The sequence below is a fragment of the Ostrea edulis genome, chromosome 10 (genome assembly GCF_947568905.1).
Source record: "Ostrea edulis chromosome 10, xbOstEdul1.1, whole genome shotgun sequence".
Lineage (NCBI taxonomy): Eukaryota > Metazoa > Mollusca > Bivalvia > Ostreida > Ostreidae > Ostrea > Ostrea edulis.
Window position 1 is genome coordinate 30555186 of NC_079173.1, and position 21964 is coordinate 30577149.

The following is a 21964-nucleotide window of genomic DNA, read 5'->3' on the forward strand; positions in this document are numbered from 1 at the left end:
ATTTAAAAATCTTCTTCTCAAGAACCAATGGGCCAGAAGAGCTGAAATTTACATGAAAGCTTCCTGACATATTGCAGATTCAAGTTTGTTCAAATCATGGCCCCCGGTGGTAGGATGGGGCCACAAGGGGGATCAAAGTTTTACATACAAATATATAGGGAAAAACTTTAAAAATCTTCTTCTCAAGAACCACTAAGCCAGAAAAGCTGAGATTTACATGAAAGCTTCCTGACATAATGCAGATTCAAGTTTGTTCAAATCATGGGCCCCGAGGGTTGGATGGGGCCACAATAGGGGATCAAAGTTTTACATACAAATATATAGAAAAAATCTTTAAAAATCTTCTTCTCAAGAACCACTGAGTCAGAAAAGCTGATTTTTACATGAAAACTTTCTGACATAGTGCAGATTCAAGTTTGTTCAAATCATGGCCCCCGGGGATAAGATGGGGCCCCAAGGGGGATCAAAGTTTTGCACACAAATATATAGGGAAAAACTTTAAAAATCTTCTTCTCAAGAACCACTAAGCCAGAAAAGCTGAGATTTACATGAAAGCTTCCTGACATAATGCAGATTCAAGTTTGTTCAAATCATGGGCCCCTGGGGTTGGATGGGGTCACAATAGGGGATCAAAGTTTTACATACAAATATATAAGAAAAATCTTTAAAAATCTTCTTCTCAAGAACCACTAAGCCAGAAAAGCTGATTTTTACATGAAAACTTTCTGATATAGTGCAGATTCAAGTTTGTTCAAATCATGGCCCCCGGGGATAAGATGGGGCCCCAAGGGGGGGGGGGTCAAAGTTTTACACACAAATATATAGGGAAAAACTTTAAAAATCTTCTTCTCAAGAACCACTGAGCCAGAAAAGCTGATTTTTACATGAAAACTTTCTGACATAGTGCAGATTCAAGTTTCTTCAAATCATGGGCTCCAGGGGTAGGATGGGGCCACAAGGGGGATCAAAGTTTTACATACAAATATATAGTTAAAATCTTTTTCTCAATAACCACTGAGTCAGAAAAGCTGATATTTACAAGAAAACTTTCTGACATAGTGCAGATTCAAGTTTGTTCAAATCATGGTCCCCGGGGGGTAGGATGGGGCCACAAGTGGGGGGGGGGTCAAAGTTTTACATACAAATATAGAAAAAAACTTTAAAAGAACCATTGGGCCAAAGAAGTTGACATTTACATGAAAGCTTTCTGACATAGTGTAGATTCAAGTTTGCAAAGGGTAGTTTGGGCCATAATAGGGACCAAGGTTTTACATGCAAATATATATGGAAAGTCTTCAGATATGGGCCAAGGTGACTCAGGTGAGCGATGTGGCCCATGGGCCTCTTGTTATTTTTACGTCTGCCGTGAATTTACTATGTACAGAAGTTCACATAGTATACAATATTTCTACGAAATCTAGGAACAAATCCCAACCAATGCCATCGGAGAAAATATCCTGATCAAAATTGTCTACGAACGGACGGATGTTCAGGATCACTCCAATAGACCCCCCCCCCCCTCCCTCCAAAAAACCAACCTCTTTGGTGATGATATAAAATAATAAATTATAATCGTTTGAATCGATATTTTTTAGTATTCAACTTAAAAGTCTAGTTATATCTAATTTACTTCAATTGATTGTAAAGCATTTCTTTAATTATTTTAGTATACTAGGTGTTTTATATTATCCTTTTAGGATATCATGATCCATTATGGTACAGCATCAGTGACGGATAAAGGTCATTTGTTATATCTATTTTTAGGCATTTTCCACGTGCTACATTTGGACCAGGAAATGGCACGGTTTGGGTCAATAATCTCCACTGCAATGGAAATGAGACTGATCTGAAACAGTGCCACTCTAGTTCACAATGGGGAAAAGCTTTCTGTCGTCACACGAGAGACGCCTCCGTGTCCTGTAGTAAGTCGGGGGGGGGGGGGGTATTGTTAAAACTCTGAAGATATGAAACGTATTTTCAAGCACTGGCTTAACCTTGAATAAAAGGGGCATATTTCAATGACGTCACAATAAATATGTCACTTGCAGGATTCGAGTCTGCGAACAGGAATAATAACAGTGAAATATGATGTCGGATTGTAAAGTGGAAACAATGCAATAGCTATTGTGGTTGTCGGTCGTCCGTTGACATTTGAGCATAACCAACTTGTCGGAAATTCATGACCATTTTTTAAATAGAATATTATGTTATGGAAAATTTTGGGTAAAGAGAATTAAAACTAGGATTTTCACTAGAATTATTAGTTTTATGTTCACTGTACCCTCGTGTACCCTTGGGACTGAGGGGTGGAGTCAAAACCTCAATGCTATGTAATCGTATTTATTCAAGGGCATTTAGCCGACAAAATGTGTGTAAAGGCATGATGAGCCCACCACCAAACTTGTAGTCTCGCTTTCCCCAGACCCTCACTCTCGAGCCTTTGCACAAGTGAGAAACATGTAGGAACTTCGAAGCGACTGTCAAAGTTTCTTTACAAAGGAACAATTTAAATTTTCAATTGAAAACCCTCAGTTATCAATACTAAAAGATATTTTGGTTCAAAACACAATAGAATATCTCTGTTTGCTTTGTAACTAACAACAAACGCATGTATCCTTATAAGGAGTAGCCATTGTTATTGTTTTGGTTTAACGCCCTCTACTGGTCACAAAAATAAAATAGGAATCGTACCAGACTCTCATTTGTAGAAAGTCTCAAGAGCAAGAGTCTGGGGAATTTGCAAGATTTATTGCCATTTTGCCAGAGTAGGCTTAATACTTTCTCAAGTGAAAATGCATTATTTTTGCAAACCTCTGAATAACTCCGTGACGTTTTAAACAACCACACTGAGTACATTGTATCAATAAGAGAAACCTCTAACAAAACTGTGAAATTTTTGGCCCCTTGGTAAGGTGTTCTGGGGTCCTGGGGCTGGGGTCCTGGGGCTGGTGTTGCAACTTTATGGCTCATAAAACGCGTTATGTTCTTTTTTTATAAAAATATTTTTCTGGACATCAAACATTGAAACCGAGTACATAGAAAACCTTCTATCGAAATTGTATAAATCATGGCCCCAGGGTCAGGAAATATGGTGCTAGGGTGGAACGTTATGACTCATATTGTGATTTTTAAGAGCATTTATAACACTCATATATTCTAAACTTTTGATTTTCACTTTTGGATAAATGTGACAGATAAATCCATAAGTCAAGAACAAGCCGTCTTCATTTATAAGGTCGTATAGTGAAACATAGATTTATTAAAATGCTAATCCAACCAGAGGAACATAAGTGTTGTAAAGGATTGAAACATCTGCTGTTACTGTAAATGGATTTTGTTTATGCTGTAGCTCGATTCATGGATCAAATACATCAACCCAGAATTTGTTTTTCAGCGATTTCTTATTTTTTGATGCATTCTATTCCACATGTTACTCTATTCAAGACAAAGGCATGAAATTGTGCCGACCCCTAAATACATCAAATTTAGTCAAATGCTAACAGACTAGTTTCTTGAGTAAAAACGCAAAAGGTAAAGACTAAACATAAGTACATCTAAAACTAACAAGGTAAATACTAAACATAAGTACAGTCTAAAACTAACAAGGTATTTTCCAACACTGAAATGATTGATGCACATTTACCTTTATTTTACAGAAAACTACACTCCTCCTAACATTACAGGTCTGTTGATTTCTGTTACTACAGCGTGTATCATTCTATTACTACTGTTCAGTTTGTTCGTAATATATATACGGTGTGACCGTTGGACCGAGCGAAGCATGATATGGTCATTGGCGTGCCCCAAGTGATAGTCATAATTCTGTTCAGTACGGTAATTTACAATTCATTTAAAAATATGTCTTATTTATGAAATTGCCCTTGCGCTAAACGCCCAGTATCAAAGAGGGATATCTATGAGGATAATTACAGGATCCGCCTATTCCTTTAACGCGGATAATATACATGTAGCACCAACCGACGTAAACCGTGCATAGTGACGTCACATTTAGCCTCGACATTTTTCTCTTTCAAATCAAACAATTATAAACAAAAATACACCCCGTTTGCAATTTTTAAAAAGACAGTTAAAACAAAACAAAATTTACCAATAAATTCAAAGTGGTGAAAAGTAAGCGTACAAATATATCGTATATTTTTATTTAAAGAAACCCATGAACTCGTTCATCTATTTAGTCGTATTACTGTTTTTCTATTTGATGATTGGCTAAAGACTGTAACAATAATAATCATACAATTGATTTTTAACAAACTGGGTGTTTGAATTACAAATTGCACGTTAGTCTTGTATTTTTGGCAATCAAAATGAAAACACGAATAACTGTAGAAGCAACTAATGAACAAAGCATAATGGCGGCGCCCATATGGATCACAAAATTTTCAGTGAACGTATATAGAGATTATCTGTATTCATTTGCAGATTTTCTCATTTTTGGGAGTTGAACTATGTTCAATCTCCCTGGGTCATCACGCACTTTTCTGCGCAGTAATTTGTATTGATTTGTATAGTGGTCGTCAGCGGGGGTTCTGTGTCAGCTGATTTACTCCTAGGTAAATCAACATAAACTTTTATAAACATCCGCCATTAAACAATCCATGTAACTTTTCTGAATTAATCTAATTTTGATAATTGACATGTGAACAAATGCAATGATATTGTATTCAAATCAATCTGAATACAAGATTTCGATCAAATTGATACTGATAGACATAGAAAAATAAAAGATAAGGTTGAAAATTGTCGTTTGTAGCACAGCGTCACCTATAAACATTGATAGGGAAACGAACGACAACTGCACACAAACCCTATTGACACCGTGGCGCGAAATATCGAATATGGTGCGAAACCTCAGAAAATTTACAAGAAATAACTCTACAACATTGTGTATGTGTATATATTTGGTTTTTTTTAATGTGATATAAAAAATGCTTGATGTTACATGTAGATTGAATTAAAACACGTCATTCCCAGTCAACAACTTTCGATTGGGATCGGAATACGAAATAAAATTTCTTATATCCGGTGGCAAAGTGAAACTGCTTCATGCTTCAAGTTATTGAATTACGTAGTAATTGCACGTTACACATTAGAGAACTGTTCCTTTTAATAAAGAAAGTCACAAAATAGATACAAAATGAGTGTAACTTATTCATTACTGTTACCGAGCTTTCGTCGACTATAATCTCGAAATGGCGTGTTTCGCTGCGCTTGATGATCTGACGGTAAGGTCCACATTTTCTATGTGAGTAGTGTGATATTTGTTTATGAATTTTTTGCGCATACATGGTATGTCTCGGCTAGGAATAATGGAAACTTTCTCACCTATGTATGTAAAGACATATTAATCTCTATTTTTAAAAATGTAGAACACTTTTATCAAATGACAATGTTTGAAAACGCTTAGAGCCCCGATGTCAGAATTTCCTTTTCCAAGACATCAATATGTCAAATTCATTATCCTTTTTGAATAGTATGTACCATATTTTGTACCAGTTATCCATTTTGAATCCCCTATTACAATGGGATTTTGCTGCACTCTGTAATGTTTGAGTGGATGTCATGAGTGTGTGTCAAACAGAAATTTTAAGAGCATGGGATAAGGTGCTGCCATGTATTACTTCACTATCAAAGTTTAACCCAGTTGCCACAATGTTGAATTTATGCTGCAAAAAGGATTGGAAATTGCTCTGGTCAAAACACATTGTTTATTTGTCTACAGATGAAAGAGACATGAGGATTCTCCCTCACAAACTGAAAAAAAAGAAGTTATGGATCTTGTACATGTATAGTTTATTAATCACTATAGATTTCCAGCATCACAAGTCTGATTCCACTATATGCTTTCCATACTGTCAGGTTCATTCACCCCCTGTTTGAGCCACAGTATAATATCCCAAATACCTTGGCAATAAATAACATTATTTGACTAGTGTTTCATTTTTAGCGGAGTTGCGATGAAGTCGAACTCGGCTTATGATCTGATGAAGTGCCTTTGGGCGGGCAGGCGTGCACGCATCAACATTTCATTTCCGCACCATAGCTCTTGAGCAAATTATAGGATCTCATTCAAACTTAGATGGATTGTCACCCTCAGTAAGATGAGGAAGCCTATCGATTCTGGGGTCACTAGGTCAAAGGTCAAGGTCACTGGCTATAAATAGACTGGAATTTGGAGAAAATTTTGTTTTCCGCACCATAGCTCTTGAACGAATTATAGGATCTCAATCAAACTTAGATCGATTAAGTAAGACAAGAAGCCTATCGATTCCGGGGTCACAAGGTCAAAGTCACAGTGGCTATAAATAGACTGAAATTTGGAGAAAATTTTGTTTTCTGCACTATAATTTTTTAACAAATTATAGGATCTCAATTAAACTTAGATGGATTATCGCCCTTGATGAGACAAAGAAGCCTATTGATTTTGGTCAAGGGTTAAAGGTCAAGGTCACAAAGGATTTAAGTCGGCTGAAATTTATGTACGCAAAATTTTGCTCCCTGCTTGATAATTCTTGAAAACTTTTCTGCCGGTTCCCTCTATGCCAATTCCTTGCGCAACTCGGCTTGTGCATTTCCGATGCCCGACAATTTTTGATTTTTTTGCATTTCATTTATTTTGAGTTATTATACAATTATTTACCATTCCATTGATCCTCTACAGGACTGTAGTATACTCAGGTGACAGTTTAGCATATTGGACTACCTTTTCAAGTAATGAATCCTTAGAATTAGCTATGACTAGGATTAAACTTGAATGTATATATACAGGGGAAAAACTTCTTCATAACTGCAAGGCATTGATAACCATATTGATTTGAATGTTTGGGCCATAATATGTGGTCACATTTTTCATGAGAATATAAAGGGGTGAAATTCTAGAAAACAACAATACGACTTCAGTTACTCGAGGAGCGTTGTGGCTCATGGGCCTTCCATTATCCATGTTTGCTGTTGTAACGCTTTGAAACAACAACAGTTGATTTGTATCTAAAATCATGATAATATTCAGTCATTTATCCCCGTACCCTTCCAGTACTATCTTTTCTAACTGAATTTCCACAATGTTCAACTCCCACGAGTACTTTAAGTACTTTGATTTATTTTACGTATACCTGTTACCTTTAGAGCCTTGCTTCGCGGACGGGCCTTTGGCCCGTCCGAGCTTTGCTCGGTATTATAAATTCATTGATACATTAATTATGTTTCCAAGTCGGATAATTCAAGTTGTTGTACATTACATCAATATCCGATACTTCATCTCTTCGTCAGCCGTGCGCTTGATGGGATCGAAAAATCCTTGGGAAGGAAGAGTGGAGGTTCAACACAATGGTCACTGGGGTACCATATGCAATCGGAACTTCGACACACGGGAAGCGGAAGTTATATGTAGAATGTTGGGATACGAAAACACTGGAATGTTCGTGTATTAGATCACATTTCCGTAATCGTAAATTGGTGTCCACATTATCATACATATATGAATTACATGCACATACATAGGTACATATTCTTATGCTTACAAGAAAATGAAGAAAGTACAGGTGTGTGAAAAAATAAACGATTAATATATTATGGACATAACTTACATATATTCAGCTCTCTCAACTTTCAGAGGCACAAACAACAACGCGACTTCTCGTTTGATCTTCTGTCCATTTTCAGAGTAGAAAAGGTCACCAAATATGGCCTAGGTGCTGGGATAATCTGGCTACCAGAGATCCAATGTACCGGTCAGGAGGACGACATTGATGACTGTCGGTCGTTTGGCTATGGATACGATCTTAAGTGTAGACACACCCAGGACGCTGCTGTCAGTTGTGGTATTTGCTTTGATATCATTCTATTGTTTCATATTGCTACGTGATCTTGTTTTCATTTTCCTCTGTTTTCTCTATATATTTATTAGAACATATACCCTAGTTTATATTTGGATCATTATTATGAACTACTAATGGTTGTATAAAATCTCTTAACAGGCAATGGGACGTTATCAAATATTACAGGTATATATGTATATTTTTAAAGATTAATGATTTATGTATCTTGATGAGCAAACACTTAAAACTTTTGGTTGTTAGCAGTAAAGTGTAGACCTAATCATTCCAGACTGCACGTTTATTGTTAGCAGTAAATTGTAGCCCTAATCATTCCAGACTGCACGTGCATTATTAGCAGTAAATTGTAGTCCTAATCATTCCAGACTGCACGTGCATTATTAGCAGTAAATTATAGTCCTAATCATTCCAGATTGCACGTTTATTGTTAGCAGTAAATTGTAGCCCTAATCACTTAATTCAGATTCACCTGTATTTGAATATACTAGTACAGTAGAAATCCATTAATTCGTAACATTTCTATTTTTACGTTGATTACAATTTCATTGTAGCTTCAAAAAGATCACTTATACTGCTTTAGACAACCATGTTAGCGAGGCCATGTTGCAATCTCTACCCAGAGTTATCGCTCCTTACACATTATATGTGAGAGCAAGGAACGGCAACTCTGGGTGGAGATTGGCAATGTTGGTAGAGAACTTGCGTGCGAAATATTGAGTGTAGCGCCTCGTTCGTCCAGAGAAATTCATTCAGACCTATATCTTGACAGATCTGAATGAAAAGTTGGTTCCTTCTTCCATTTTTAAGATTGCTAACTTCGCGGCAAATATGAATACTATATTTTATTCAAAACAGACACAGAATCCACCCAATGACGCCAATATTTTGTTCCCCGCTTCGACGGAGACTTTGTTTGGGTCTGCCTGTTTGTAACGACTTGTTTTCCGGATTAATATTCTCAAAATATCAGTTACGCTTTAGGAACTGAGCATCAAGGGACTGAAGGATGGTCCCTGTTGGTCCTTAGTAGACAGGTCCAGGATAAGACAAGGTTCTCCAGTGATATCTTAAATAGAAGTGTTTGTTAATTCATGAAAAGATGATGTATATTGTTTAACGTCCCTCTCGAGAATTTTTCACTCATATCGAGACGTCACCATTCCCGGAGAAGGGCTGCAAAATTTAGACCTATGCTCGGCTACCATTGAGCAGGGAGGGGATCTTTATTGTGCCACACCTGCTGTGGCTTGGTACCTCGGTTTTTGCGATCTCATCCGAAGAACCACCCCCATTTAGTCACCTCTTACGACAAGCAAAGGGTCACACCTGTTATGTTATTTTGATTTAAAAGATATTTGTTTAAGGTGACTGTGTCAGATATGATATGGTACTATGGAAAAACGATACCGTTAGCGTTTTAGACAATAAAGGTTCACATGAAGAGTCTTCCTGTCTTAAGGGTAACCCTGTGGTCAATGTTCACCGATAAAAAAGAGGTCTTCAGATTCAATACTAGTATGGTAAAATGATTTCCTGGTGATTTATTGAATACCCGTAAAATGATTTGAACTTTAGCAATGGATTTTAATATCTAAGATTTACATTGTGGAAGATACATTTTACAGGAAAAGCCTATCACTAAAGAATGACCTCTTTTTTGGCATCCAAAGTTCAAAGTTATAGGATAACAAAAGGTAGCAACGCCGCAACGGGTCCCTAAATGATATTTCTGATGAAAGGTGAAGATATGAACAGTGATCAATATCATAACAGGGCCGTTAATTAACCTTCAATTTGGAGGAGGCAGGAAATTAGGCGGGGGACATTTTGTGCACACTGAACACGTTTCGTGCAAAATCCTTGATTCTAGGGCCTTCTAAGATGTTACTTGACTAACTCATTCTAAAAGAAAGATTTGGAATACTTTTTAAGGGAGGTATCATGTTCTTAGTTATTGGAAACAACATAAATTCTAATGAACTTTAAATTTTAAATTTTTTTTGGCTCAAAAGTTGGAGGAGGCAGCTGCCTCCTCCGCCTCCATGTAATTTACGGCCCTGCATAACTCCTATAAGGAATACTAAGTACAGAGTTGGGCAAACACGGACCCCTTGATACACCAGAGGAGGGATTTAGGTGCCTAGGAGAAGTAAGAACCCCCTGTCGACCGGTCACACCCGCCATGACCCCTATATCTTGATCAGGTAAACGGAGTTATCCATAGTCAATATCAGTGTGACAAGAACGGCCGTCTAACAATCGATATGAAACAAGTCAGACAGCATTTGACCCAATGATAGGTTGTATTGGCAAACTAGGTTGTTATAACGACCATAGAATTCGTGAAATGCCAATCCTAAGCGAGACTGTTGTGATATAGCAAGAAAACTTTCAGTGAAGAGCCTTTGTAAAATATCTTTTAAAGGGAATTCAAGTGGATACAACTTTCAGCGTGGGGCATAAAATTCGCTAAATTTGCTTATCTACTTTACTTTAGATGTTCGTTTAAGGGGAGGGAGCTCTCGATGGGACGGTCGTGTGGAAATTTTACACCGAGGCGAGTGGGGAACCATCTGTGATGATGACTCATTCGATGAAAATGCAGTCAAAGTGGTCTGTAGAATGAAAGGGTTTGATTACGGAGGAATGTAAGTAACACAAACTTGATAAAACATGCTAATGTTGAATAAAAACTCTAATGTCTTGATTTTTGCACAGAGTTTTATTAAATCATCCCTTCTATTATATTGTAACTCCTCCAATCCGACTCAACTACATTTCTCAGAAACTGTTTTATCATCTATATTTTTTTACGGAAAAACAGCGTCATTAGAAACAGCGCCTTTGGTAATAGCCCCTTACGATCGTGGATTAGCAATCTACGTTGTAACGGAAATGAAAGCGACATCAGACAGTGTGCTTCAGATACCTGGGGTAGAAACAATTGTAGTTGGCATGACAATGTAGGAATATCATGTCGTAAGTTTGTACAGTTGCACAGAAATTTTGACTCGCCAGACAAATGTTATCAACGTATAATTATGATTTAAACGAAACAAAATATGAAGCTTAAAATACATTTTACATATATAATTCTTTTTCATTGTAGTGACTGATGCTGCTGGAATTTTTACAAAGTGTAAGTAACCGTTAAAGATTTCTTGCGCTCACCCTGAGGTAGTAGTTTATTTCTTGAATGCTTTAGATTGTATCATGCAAATCACCTCTGTATTGATCTTATAAAGGTCTTTTGCATCGGTTTTACCATATAATGAGCAATTTTTGATTGACAAATACTACAAATGTACACCACAACCCCTTTTTAGTGTAATCCCTTCTTTCTTGATCCTTGGGAGAGAAAAAAAATGAAAATCCGAAAGTTGTTATAGTTCATGTCTGCATTTTTCCCACCCATGCGCATTGACTATTTCGAAAAACGTCACTTGTAGAAATGTCTCTTACACAATTTTGTTTATTAACACTAAAGCATGAGTTTCTAACGATTAATGTTTGTTGAACAAGGAAGCAAAAATATACTTAACGGAATTTTTCTAATTTTCTGCAGTGTGTACAACACTTTAGATAAAATAAATGTTTAGAAAATTAAGTTTGGGATTGCTTAGCAATTGCTTTGTAATTAGTTGCTGGACCTGCGAATATGTAGGTCTGAACCAAAGGTAATGTTCAAGCTTAAAATCAGAAAATACATTGATAAACATCTTTATAACATGTTCCCTGTATTCGGAACTTTCCCAAAGAAGCATTGAATGGCTGCCATGCTGAGTACAAGAGTGGTCTTCACACTGAATCCAGTAATTAAATCTAAGTTAATGAACGTTTCACAGTCTTGTCAAAACTTCACTGAAATCAAAATTACTTAACTATAGAAAAACCTTATTTCTGTAAGATTGAATTTGAAGGGAATGGGGTAAAACACGACTTTCCTACGCAAGTTTAGATTTGTACTCCACATTCTGTGTTACGAAAGCGTGCTCATAAAATTTTGATGATATAAACATTGAATTTTGAATGAATGTGGTTGGATTCCATCCGATGCTGCAGATACTAATGTATGTATATTGATACGATTTGTAGTTACATGTAGTACTCGGTGTGGAATAACACTTGTATATTTTTCCGGGATTTTTTTCTTCTTTGTTTATTTGTTTTACTTTTCTTTGAGAATAGTTCACTAGTATCGAAGCGCTACCTGACGTCACTAGCTGTATGTGAAATGCAACAGACCTATACCAATGCTTGCCGCGACACGGACTTTGATTTGTAAAGTCTTTTCCGAAAGATGACGGATTCTCACCTTGATTCGAAGCGTTTGGCGAAGGAGCAGTCACTACCCTGTTAACGTCTTAGGTTTGACGCGGCCATTCCACGAGCGGGGTTCGAACTCACGTCCTCCCGGTCACGAAGCGAACGTTCTATCACTGAACACCCGCTACCATATTAGGATATAAATTTCGAAATTTAGTTTTTCTGACACCAAAAATTAAGTAATCATTCAAACAAACGTTAAGACCTATTTTCATTTCAATTATGTTACCAATGATTTCAATTCTGTCCTGAAATGCACCTAACTACGAAAGCCTATTAGCATCATGTAAAAAAAATTAATTTACATTCCATTATCTCGTAATTACGAGAAAAGATCTCGTTATTACGAGATAATCATCTCGTAATTACGAGAAAAGATCTCGTAATTACGAGATAATGGAAATTTATTACGGAGGTTTGATCTCCAATTCAAAGGATTGTAAACTGGAGGTGTGAAACCTGTATATATTTAGATAGAGTTGTTACATGACTCATTCTACAATATGTACCGACACAAACCCTCACCATTGTTAGATGTACATGTACATGTAGCATCAGGTACTGATCTACAGGTAGGAATGAAACTTCTTGAACTAAGTTTGGATTTTTATTTATCTATTATATTTTTACAAATCTAGATTATATACTCAAATGTATGCAATATTTTTCATTTTTATTGATCAATGCCAACATATATCTTTTATGATAAAATTATTTCGTACTGGTTACTTAAGATATCGAGTACGCGTGAGAGAGAGAGAGAGAGGGAAAGAGAAAGAGAGAGAGAGAGAGAGAGATGGCACTAGTCCTGTACATGCATGTTACTAAGAAAGATGCATACACTTAAAGCACTAGATAGTGGTTTGTTAAAATAATAATATTTTCATATTAAAGATATTTTAAATTGAAAATCAATATATAAAATGAAACAATTCAAACATGTAATCATTTAATGAGATTAACAAAAAAGCGATCAAGGCCTCCATTGAAAATGGTATTGGAATCGTACAAGAATTCCAAATATTCATTCGCATTAAACAATTCAGCATCTAACCACAACTAAATATTCTCTACAGAGATACCTTTAGTTATCTTACCACCACCACCCTCCCCTTCCCATCTGTCGCGGCCCGCGACAATAAATTCCAATGGTCTATTGTCTCCGACGACAGTATATACCGTGATGCAAAAAAGTATGCCTGGTCTCGGCGCACAATATGTAGTATATGTACCAACGGACAATATGTACCGAGAGGGTACGTGCATATCGTCGCCGAGGATGATATGTTCCAAACGACAATATGTACCATCATAGTGTGTACTTAACAGTGGAATAACAAGAATCTTGAACTTTCAAATTCATACACAGTTACATTAAGCATTATGATAGTTTAACTTTATTATTAGCTTATATCATCGTAAAACTTGTAAAAAATTAATTGATTTAATTAATTGATAGTACAGAAACATACAAGGGCTACAATAATAAATCGTCGTTTTCTTTCTTTGTACTTTAAATGCATGAATAAACTTTCGTTCGGTAAGTTAACTTTCTAGAAATTCTATTGGTCTACTTGGCATGCTTTGAATGGAAAGTGATTTCTTATATTTAAAACAGCATCCAAAACACACTGACAGAATGAGGAGAGGAGAGCTCATATAAAGACAGATATCATGTGACCAATATTTACATATTTTTCTCGTAATTACGAGATCTTTTCTAGTAATAACGAGATAATTATCTCGTAATAACGAGATCTTTTCTCGTAATTACGAGATCTTTTCTCGTAATAACGAGATGATTATCTCGTAATAACGAGATAATTATCTCGTAATAACGAGATCTTTTCTCGTAATTACGAGATAACTATCTCGTAATAACGAGATCTTTTCTCGTAATTACGAGATGGGGGAATGTAAATTTATTTTTTGTATGGTACTAATAGGCTTTCGTACCTAACCCCATGTATATATGAACCATAAACAAGATACAGTGAACATCTAAAATGAAAGTTCATAAACGATGTTCGATCTTTCAAAAACACCTTCGTGTATGAACCAATTTTGATACAAATATGCTAACAAGAATTAATGTCATTGTTAACCACCCTGGTGCAAGTTGAGTTTGATATCACTTATATTTAATAAACCGCTGTAGGGACCATTTAAACGTCTGTGATTTGTAGTGTATTTTAATCGCATTTGCATTCTTGTTTTCATAAAGACTTACAAACTGCTTTATGGCGGTCTCCAGAAAACGTTCTATCATACAATGTCATCGAAATCACACCAAATCGAATCCCGGCTGCGAAAGACCTAAGTCGTTAAAACAGGTAGTGACAGTTCCATCACCAAACGCTCGGCATCAGGTGTGAATTTCACGGGTCCTCAGAGATGACATTAAAAACGGATGGCCCATGTCACAGTAGGTGTGCCACGCTAAAGAACCCTCACTGCTCAAAGGCCGTAAGCGCCGAGCCTAGGCCTAAATTTGAAGCCCTTTACCGGTCTTGGTGACGTCTCCATAAGAGTGAAAAATTCTCGAGCGAAACGTTAAGCAAGACACAATCAATCAATCAATCCATTTAAGCTCTTTACTTGACCCGTCCTGCATATAAATTTCAGTTAACATCTCTTCTTCTAGAATCCGATCTCTATACGGAGTATTGTGAGTATGCAAGTCTACATGCCATTGTTATGTTCCGTTACATTTAAGAAATTAATTGCATTTTTGAAAATCATAATCACATGGCCTGCGACGCCTCACACAGGCATATTTCATGAAGCACATTGCAGTTCATACCCTCATGTATTTTCAAAACTAAAATTTATTTCTTATATTTACGTTCTACTTTCATTTCTGTCGCCGTTAAAATACACATACTGTATTAAGATTCATACACTCATTGCTCACAAATATATCACATTCATGAGTAAATGATTGAAAATACATTGGAAATGTAAATATTTGGAAATTGATTTCAAATCATGAATACAGACAATCTGATTAAAATAAGATCTTTAATCCGCTCCGTTATTGTTATGTCGCTACACAAATCAGATCTTTGATCCGCTCCGTTATTGTAGCGACATAACAATAACGGAGCGGATCAAAGATCTTATTTTAATCAGATTGTGAATACAGATTAAGTTTCGTTTTGAGAAACACGTTAGTTTTTCTCTCTTAGGGTTAGCAAAATGGACTAGCTTAGAATCGGGCTGCAGTCAGGTGACCTGGAATGTCCACTTATACCTCCCACCATTGTGGAATTCTTATCTCGATTTTCACCCAGCTGATGTTTATCTTGGATACGAGAACTGTACAGGGAGAGTGTCAGGGGTCCGTATTCACTTCCTCCAGGAATTCGGTGAATGTGGAACAACGGTAAAAGTACGTCACAAGTACAGTTCTGTCTTTACGAACAAATAACAAAGAGGTGTATACGTAGTATATACCTGTATTGAAAATAGATACATGTATGAACGGGGGAAGTTAATGCAAATATAGTGCAAAGTATTTTTAATTAGAATTTTCAATAGCTATCAGTACAATTGCGTGAATGGAATTTTTCAGGTAGCGAGTCTTTCTGACGTCAGAATTGTTCACAAAGACATGGTCTTATGGAAATGTAGTATAAAAGAGAATTTTGACCTTAAAACTTATATATGGTCGGGGTTGTGTGCTATACCAGTTTTAACAATCACAATAAGAAACGTTTATGTTGATAAAGATATTTGAAAATAGAAATGCTCATAAAACTGATATAAAGAAGTAAAATGTCAGTAACATTAAGTGTAATAATGTTAACTTATTGTAAACCAGTCAGATAGTCAGTAACATTTAGTGTAATAATGCACACTGATTTTGACTACGGATAACTCCGTTTACCTGATCAGGATATAGGGTTCACGGCGGGTGTGACCGGTCAACAGGGGATGCTTACCCCTCCTAGGCACCTGATCCTACCTCTGGTGTGTCCAGGGGTCCGTGTTTGCCCAACTATCTATTTGTATTGCTTATAGGAGTTATGAGACTGATCACTATTCGTTATCTTCACCTTGCATTGTAAACCAATCAGATAGTCAGTAACATTTAGTGTAATAACATTATTGTAAACCAATCAGATAGTCAGTAACATTTAGTGTAATAACATTATTGTAAACCAATCAGATAGTCAGTAACATTTAGTGTAATAACATTATTGTAAACCAATCAGATAGTCAGTACCCTGATGACGAGATTGCTTTTGCTTTTCGATTTCATTGGAAATCTTGTAAAATTGTTAAGTTGTATATAAATTAGATTAGCACCAAATCATCTCTCTTGCAAAAATCAGCATGTCAACCAATCCTTATTGAGGGGAAATGTATAGGCCGGCGGAGACAGAAGGAAGACAGTAATTAGCTGCTGAAAACAAAAGTATCGTACGCGTATGTGAGGATGGATCATCAGTCTTTTCAAGGCGGGGGGGGGGGGGGGGGGGGGGATCTCCGTTTTGTCATGCATTATCATTATAAAAAAAAACTACCATATATTGTAAATACATACGTATACACTGTACATAGTTATCTTACTTTTCCATTTGAACTAAATTTAAAAAAAATCAGCATAACCAATTCAAACGTTTCCTGCAACAACGCAAACCTTAAGCTTTATTTTATAAATATCGTATTACTTACTGCTTCGCGGAATTTTCTGAACATGCTAATATCTAAGAAACGAAATTTAAAGATGTGTATAATTGTAAAAGGTAATATGACAAGTGTTATAGGTTACAGATAACAGCATTGAATACCACAATACCATATACTATGCTGTTACGGCCAGCAATCCTGGGAGTCCTGGAAGAGAGATCCGTCAACAGTATCCGGTCACGTGCCGAACTCCAAGAACGTTCTCTACTAGATACTATTATGTGCACGAGAACAGCAATGGTTTCAAAGGCATACCTTACCCAGAAGTTCCTAAACGGAAAGATCTTTTGCCAACAGTTGCAATCAGATTTTACACGGATGCCAACTTTACTCATGAAAAACCTGAATACGGTTCAAATGTAGGGGAAGCCGTTTATGTCAAGTCATTTAGCTACCTCACCAGCGCGGATCTCAGAGTGAAAATGACGGATTGTATGCTTGCACCCTCGCCAAATACATTGCCCAGAGATATGTATACTATTATCAAAAACGGGTATGTTGTTTAGACTTCCTTAAAATTGTAAGAGGACTGTTCGGAAACTATTGAGACGTTCATCGTGGTTCTTCTATTATATACTATAATATTTTGTTTGTTTTACGTCTCGTCGGAAACTTCGCCGGATATCGAGACGTTAGCTGTCTGAAATTTAGAGCTTTGGGTGATCAGGGCCATTATTCGTTTCCCATACCAACGCCTAAGGCGAGATGGGTCTAACTTTTCCAAAATAATGAAACATTTTATTCCCTCTTTTCATCCATATTCGTTTATATAAGCAGCGTTGTAACAGCATAACAGGGCGACGTATTGAAATATGAATCAAAAGATCAGATGGCTTTGAATTGACTTGCATTTGCAACCAAACAAGCGAAATTAATGTACTGAGTTTTCGGCTGACATTGGGCTTTAATTACAGCATGATAAATTATTTTAGGAATTATTCATATTAACATTTTGAGGCGCCGATGCAAGTTATCAAACCTTAATTCGTACACAGAGCAAAAATTTCGCGGTAAGTTGAAAGGTTTTTAAAAGAGATTGATCTTTTGAGGGTTTTTTTAAGTCTTTTTCTTATAGAGCTATGATTGAACCATCTTCGCTAGCCAAGGGATCACAATCCGCTCTGTAGAGAAGCAGAGCGGATCGTAAACCCTTGGCTACAAAAAAATGTAGCGAAGATTTGATTGAACCTATGTACATGTATACAAATAATACTTTTGGTTTGACAACATACCATTTTCACAGCTGTAATCAGAGAAGTGTAGAAAATATAAACATAAAGTCCAGACGAGGAAAATATATATGTTAGATAGGCCGAATGGATCATGAAACAGAACAGAATTTAACTTTGATGGTTCAATGTATGAAATGTTTCTTTAAATTGACAAACAAATGAAAACACAGTCGATTCAAGGTATTTGAGGGAGAACTTGTTACAACTATCCATATTGGGTTTTTTTTAAATATCGCAGTGTAATTTTATTATAGAAACTTCAAAGATTTTCTTACCATTACAGAAGGAAACACTTCAGATAAATAGGTTAGCTTTAGTGTATTTCGAATCGGAAATCCTGGAAACGTCACAATCCGTATAGGGAAAACTCCCCTTCTTAACTTCTTTTGTCCGACATCATACTGTGTTTGTACTTCTGTCTGGTGTAAACTGTTTTACATTTCTATCTACGTCTAAGTCTCAAGAACCGGAGTATGGCAATGTCAATCAAACATGGCTCAAAACATCCCTGGATAAAGCTTATATAGGTTTGTTTTGTTTAAGCTCACCTGAGCTGAAAGCTCAAGAAAGCTATTCTGATCTCCTTTTGTCTGTCCGTAAACTTTTCACATTTTTATCTTTTCCAGAGTCATTGTGCTAATTTCAATCAAACTTGTTAAAATCATCCATTGGTGAAGGGGATTCATGTTTGTTTAAATGAAAGGCCATCTCTCTTCAAAGGGTAGATAATCTTGAAAATAGAAAAATAAGTTGGGTCATTTAAAAATCTTCTCAAGAACCACTGATCCAGAAAAGTTCTAACTTACACGAAAGCTTTCCGACATAGCGCATCCCCCCCCCCCCCCCCACACACACAAAATAAAACCCACTGACCTATTCAATATTTCAATTGTAGATAGATTCTTTATGGCAAGACCTTAGTATTTCGTTAAGCTTGTTCTTGTGACTTTACCTTGGAGTTGGACCTACTTTTAAATTTCTGACCTATTCGATATCTCCTGAACTATTTAAGGTAGATCTTTCATATTAATGCCCCTCCCCCCCCCCCCCCCTCCCCACTTCAAAGAAAAGGGGCATATTGGTTTGCACCTGTCGGTCGGTCGGTCGGTCGGTAGACCACATGTTGTCCGCTCAATATCTTGAGAACCATTCACTTGATGATAATGATATTTCATATGTGGGTGGGTTATGAGTAGAAGAGGACCCCATTTGTTTTCCAGGTCAAAGGTCAAGGTCAATCTACTCTGGACATAAAAATATAATGTCCGCTCAATATCTTGAGAACCCTTTGCTTGAAAGACATCAAACTTGGCACAGTGGTACATCCTAAGAAGTAGATGATCCCTATTGATTATGAGGTCATATGGTTAAAGGTCAAGGGTTAAACTGGGCATAGGAATATACTGACCATTCAATGTCTTGAGAATCTTTTGCTTGACAGACATCAAACTTGGTACACTGGTAAATCTTCAGGAGAAGATGACCCCTATTGATTTTGAGGTGACATGGTCAAAGGTCAAGGGTCAACCTGGACATAGGAATATACTGTCCGCTCAATATCTTGAAAACCCTTTGCTTGACAGACATCAAACTTGGTACACTGGTATATCTTCAGGAGAATATGATCCCTATTGATTTTGAGGTGACATGGTCAAAGGTCAAGAGTCAACCTGGACATAGGAATATACTGTCCGCTCAATATCTTGTGAACCCTTTGCTTGACAGACATCAAACTTAGCACAGTGGTGTATATTCAGGAGAAGATGACTCCTATTGATTTTGAGGTCACATGGTCAAAGGTGAAACTGGACATAGCAATATACTGTCCACTCAATATCTTGATAACCCTTTTGCTTGACAGACATCAAACTTAGTACACTGGTACATCTTCAGGAGAAGATGACCCATATTGATTTTGAGGTCAAAAGTCAATTGTTGAACTGGACATAGTAATATATTGTCTCCTATATTTTAAGAATTCTTTGCTTGATTGACACCAAACTTGGTACACTGGTACAGCACAAGGAGTAGATGACCCCTATTGATTTTTAGGTCACATGGTAAATTCACTCTTGACATAGGAAGATATTGTCTGCTCAATATTTTGAATTTATTATACTACTATCAATTAAATGATGTGTGTGTGTATAACCCTTTTATATTTTGCACCATGGGGGAGGGGGGGACATATGTGTTTTACAAACATCTCTTGTTTGTATATAGATTTCTTATGGCAAGACGTTTCATTTCATACTATGGCTTTTGACCTTTGAATTTGACCAACGTTTAAGGAAACGTAACCTGCTTAAATATCTTCGGAACTATCCAAGGTAGAGCTTTCACATTTTGTATATAGATTCTTTATGAGAAGACATTGTGATACAATTGTATTTAATTTTATAACATTGACCCATTTTTTTCAAAAACCTGACCTAATCAATATTTCCTGAACTATTTAAGGTAAATGTTTCATGTTTTATGCATATATTCGTTATGGCGAGACCTGGTTATACTTTGGTGTTGACCTTGTGACCGTGACCTGAAAGTTTTACCTACTTGTAAAAAAAGTATCTGACATGTTCAGTATATCCTGAAATGTTTCATATTTTGTATATAGATTTCTTGTGGCAGGATATCATACCATGATCAATGACCTTGTGACCTTGGTCTTATCTCAAACAACAAGATCATGTTAATCATATTGGTGTTAAGGCATGCCACTATATGGGGTTCAAATTTTCAAGGGAGTAAAGAATAATTTAGAAAATATTTTAGAAATCACAACGGCAGGACAAAGGTGACTCGGGTGAGCGATGTGGTCCCTAGGCCTCTTGCTTTAAATAAAGTCGAAATGCTCGACAAGGCTCATACTGTTTTAGAGCTTGAGTTGGAGAAATACAGATGACACAGAAGTGATGGTTATTACAGTTTATTTAGAGTTTGAGGTGACTAACACACAAGGGCTGGTTATAACAGTTTATTTAGAGTTTGAGGTGACTAACACACAAGTGTAGGTTATTACAGTTTATTTAGAGTTTGAGGTGACTAACACACAAGTGTAGGTTATTACAGTTTATTTAGAGTTTGAGGTGACTAACACACAAGTGTAGGTTATATAATAACAGTTTATTTAGAGTTTGAGGTGACTAACACACAAGTGATGGTTATTACAGTTTATTTAGAGTTTGAGGTGACTAACACACAAATGTAGGATATTACAGTTTGTTTAGAGTTTGAGGTGACTAACACACAAATGTAGGATATTACAGTTTGTTTAGAGTTTGAGGTGACTAACACACAAGTGATGGTTGTTACAGTTTATTTAGAGTTTGAGGTGATTAACACACAAGTGTATGTTATTACACTTTATTTAGAGTTTGAGGTGACTAACACAAGTGATGGTTATTACAGTTTGTTTAGAGTTTGAGGTGATTAACACACAAGTGTAGGATATTACAGTTTATTTAAAGTTTGAGGTTACTAACACAGAAGTGATGGTTATTACAGTATGTTTAGAGTTTGAGGTGACTAACACACAAGTGATGGTTATAACAGTTTGTTTAGAGTTTGAGGTGACTAACACACAAGTGTAGGTTGTTACAGTTTATTTATAGTTTGAGGTGACTAACATACAAGTGATGGGTATTACAGTTTATTTAGAGTTTGAGGTGACTAACACAAGTGTACGTTATTACAGTTTATTTAGAGTTTGAGGTAATTAACACAAGTGTAGGTTATTACAGTTTGTTTAGAGTTTGAGGTGACTAACACAAGTGTAGGTTAATACAGTTTATTTAGAGTTTGAGGTGATTAACACACAAGTGTAGGTTATTACAGTTTATTTAGAGTTTGAGGTGA

General features: G+C 36.4%; 1 protein-coding gene across 1 annotated transcript in view; it reads left to right on the forward strand.

The window, feature by feature from the left end:
• Nucleotides 1–21964, forward strand: part of LOC130050694 (deleted in malignant brain tumors 1 protein-like) — a 28568-nt gene that overhangs the window by 1292 nt on the left and 5312 nt on the right. Inside the window, exons 4-10 of the mRNA XM_056150921.1 lie at nt 7615–7838; nt 7995–8021; nt 10351–10501; nt 10678–10832; nt 10963–10992; nt 15368–15570; nt 16952–17367. Coding sequence (XP_056006896.1) covers nt 7615–7838; nt 7995–8021; nt 10351–10501; nt 10678–10832; nt 10963–10992; nt 15368–15570; nt 16952–17367 — 1206 coding nt within the window. The remainder of the gene's footprint in view (nt 1–7614; nt 7839–7994; nt 8022–10350; nt 10502–10677; nt 10833–10962; nt 10993–15367; nt 15571–16951; nt 17368–21964) is intronic.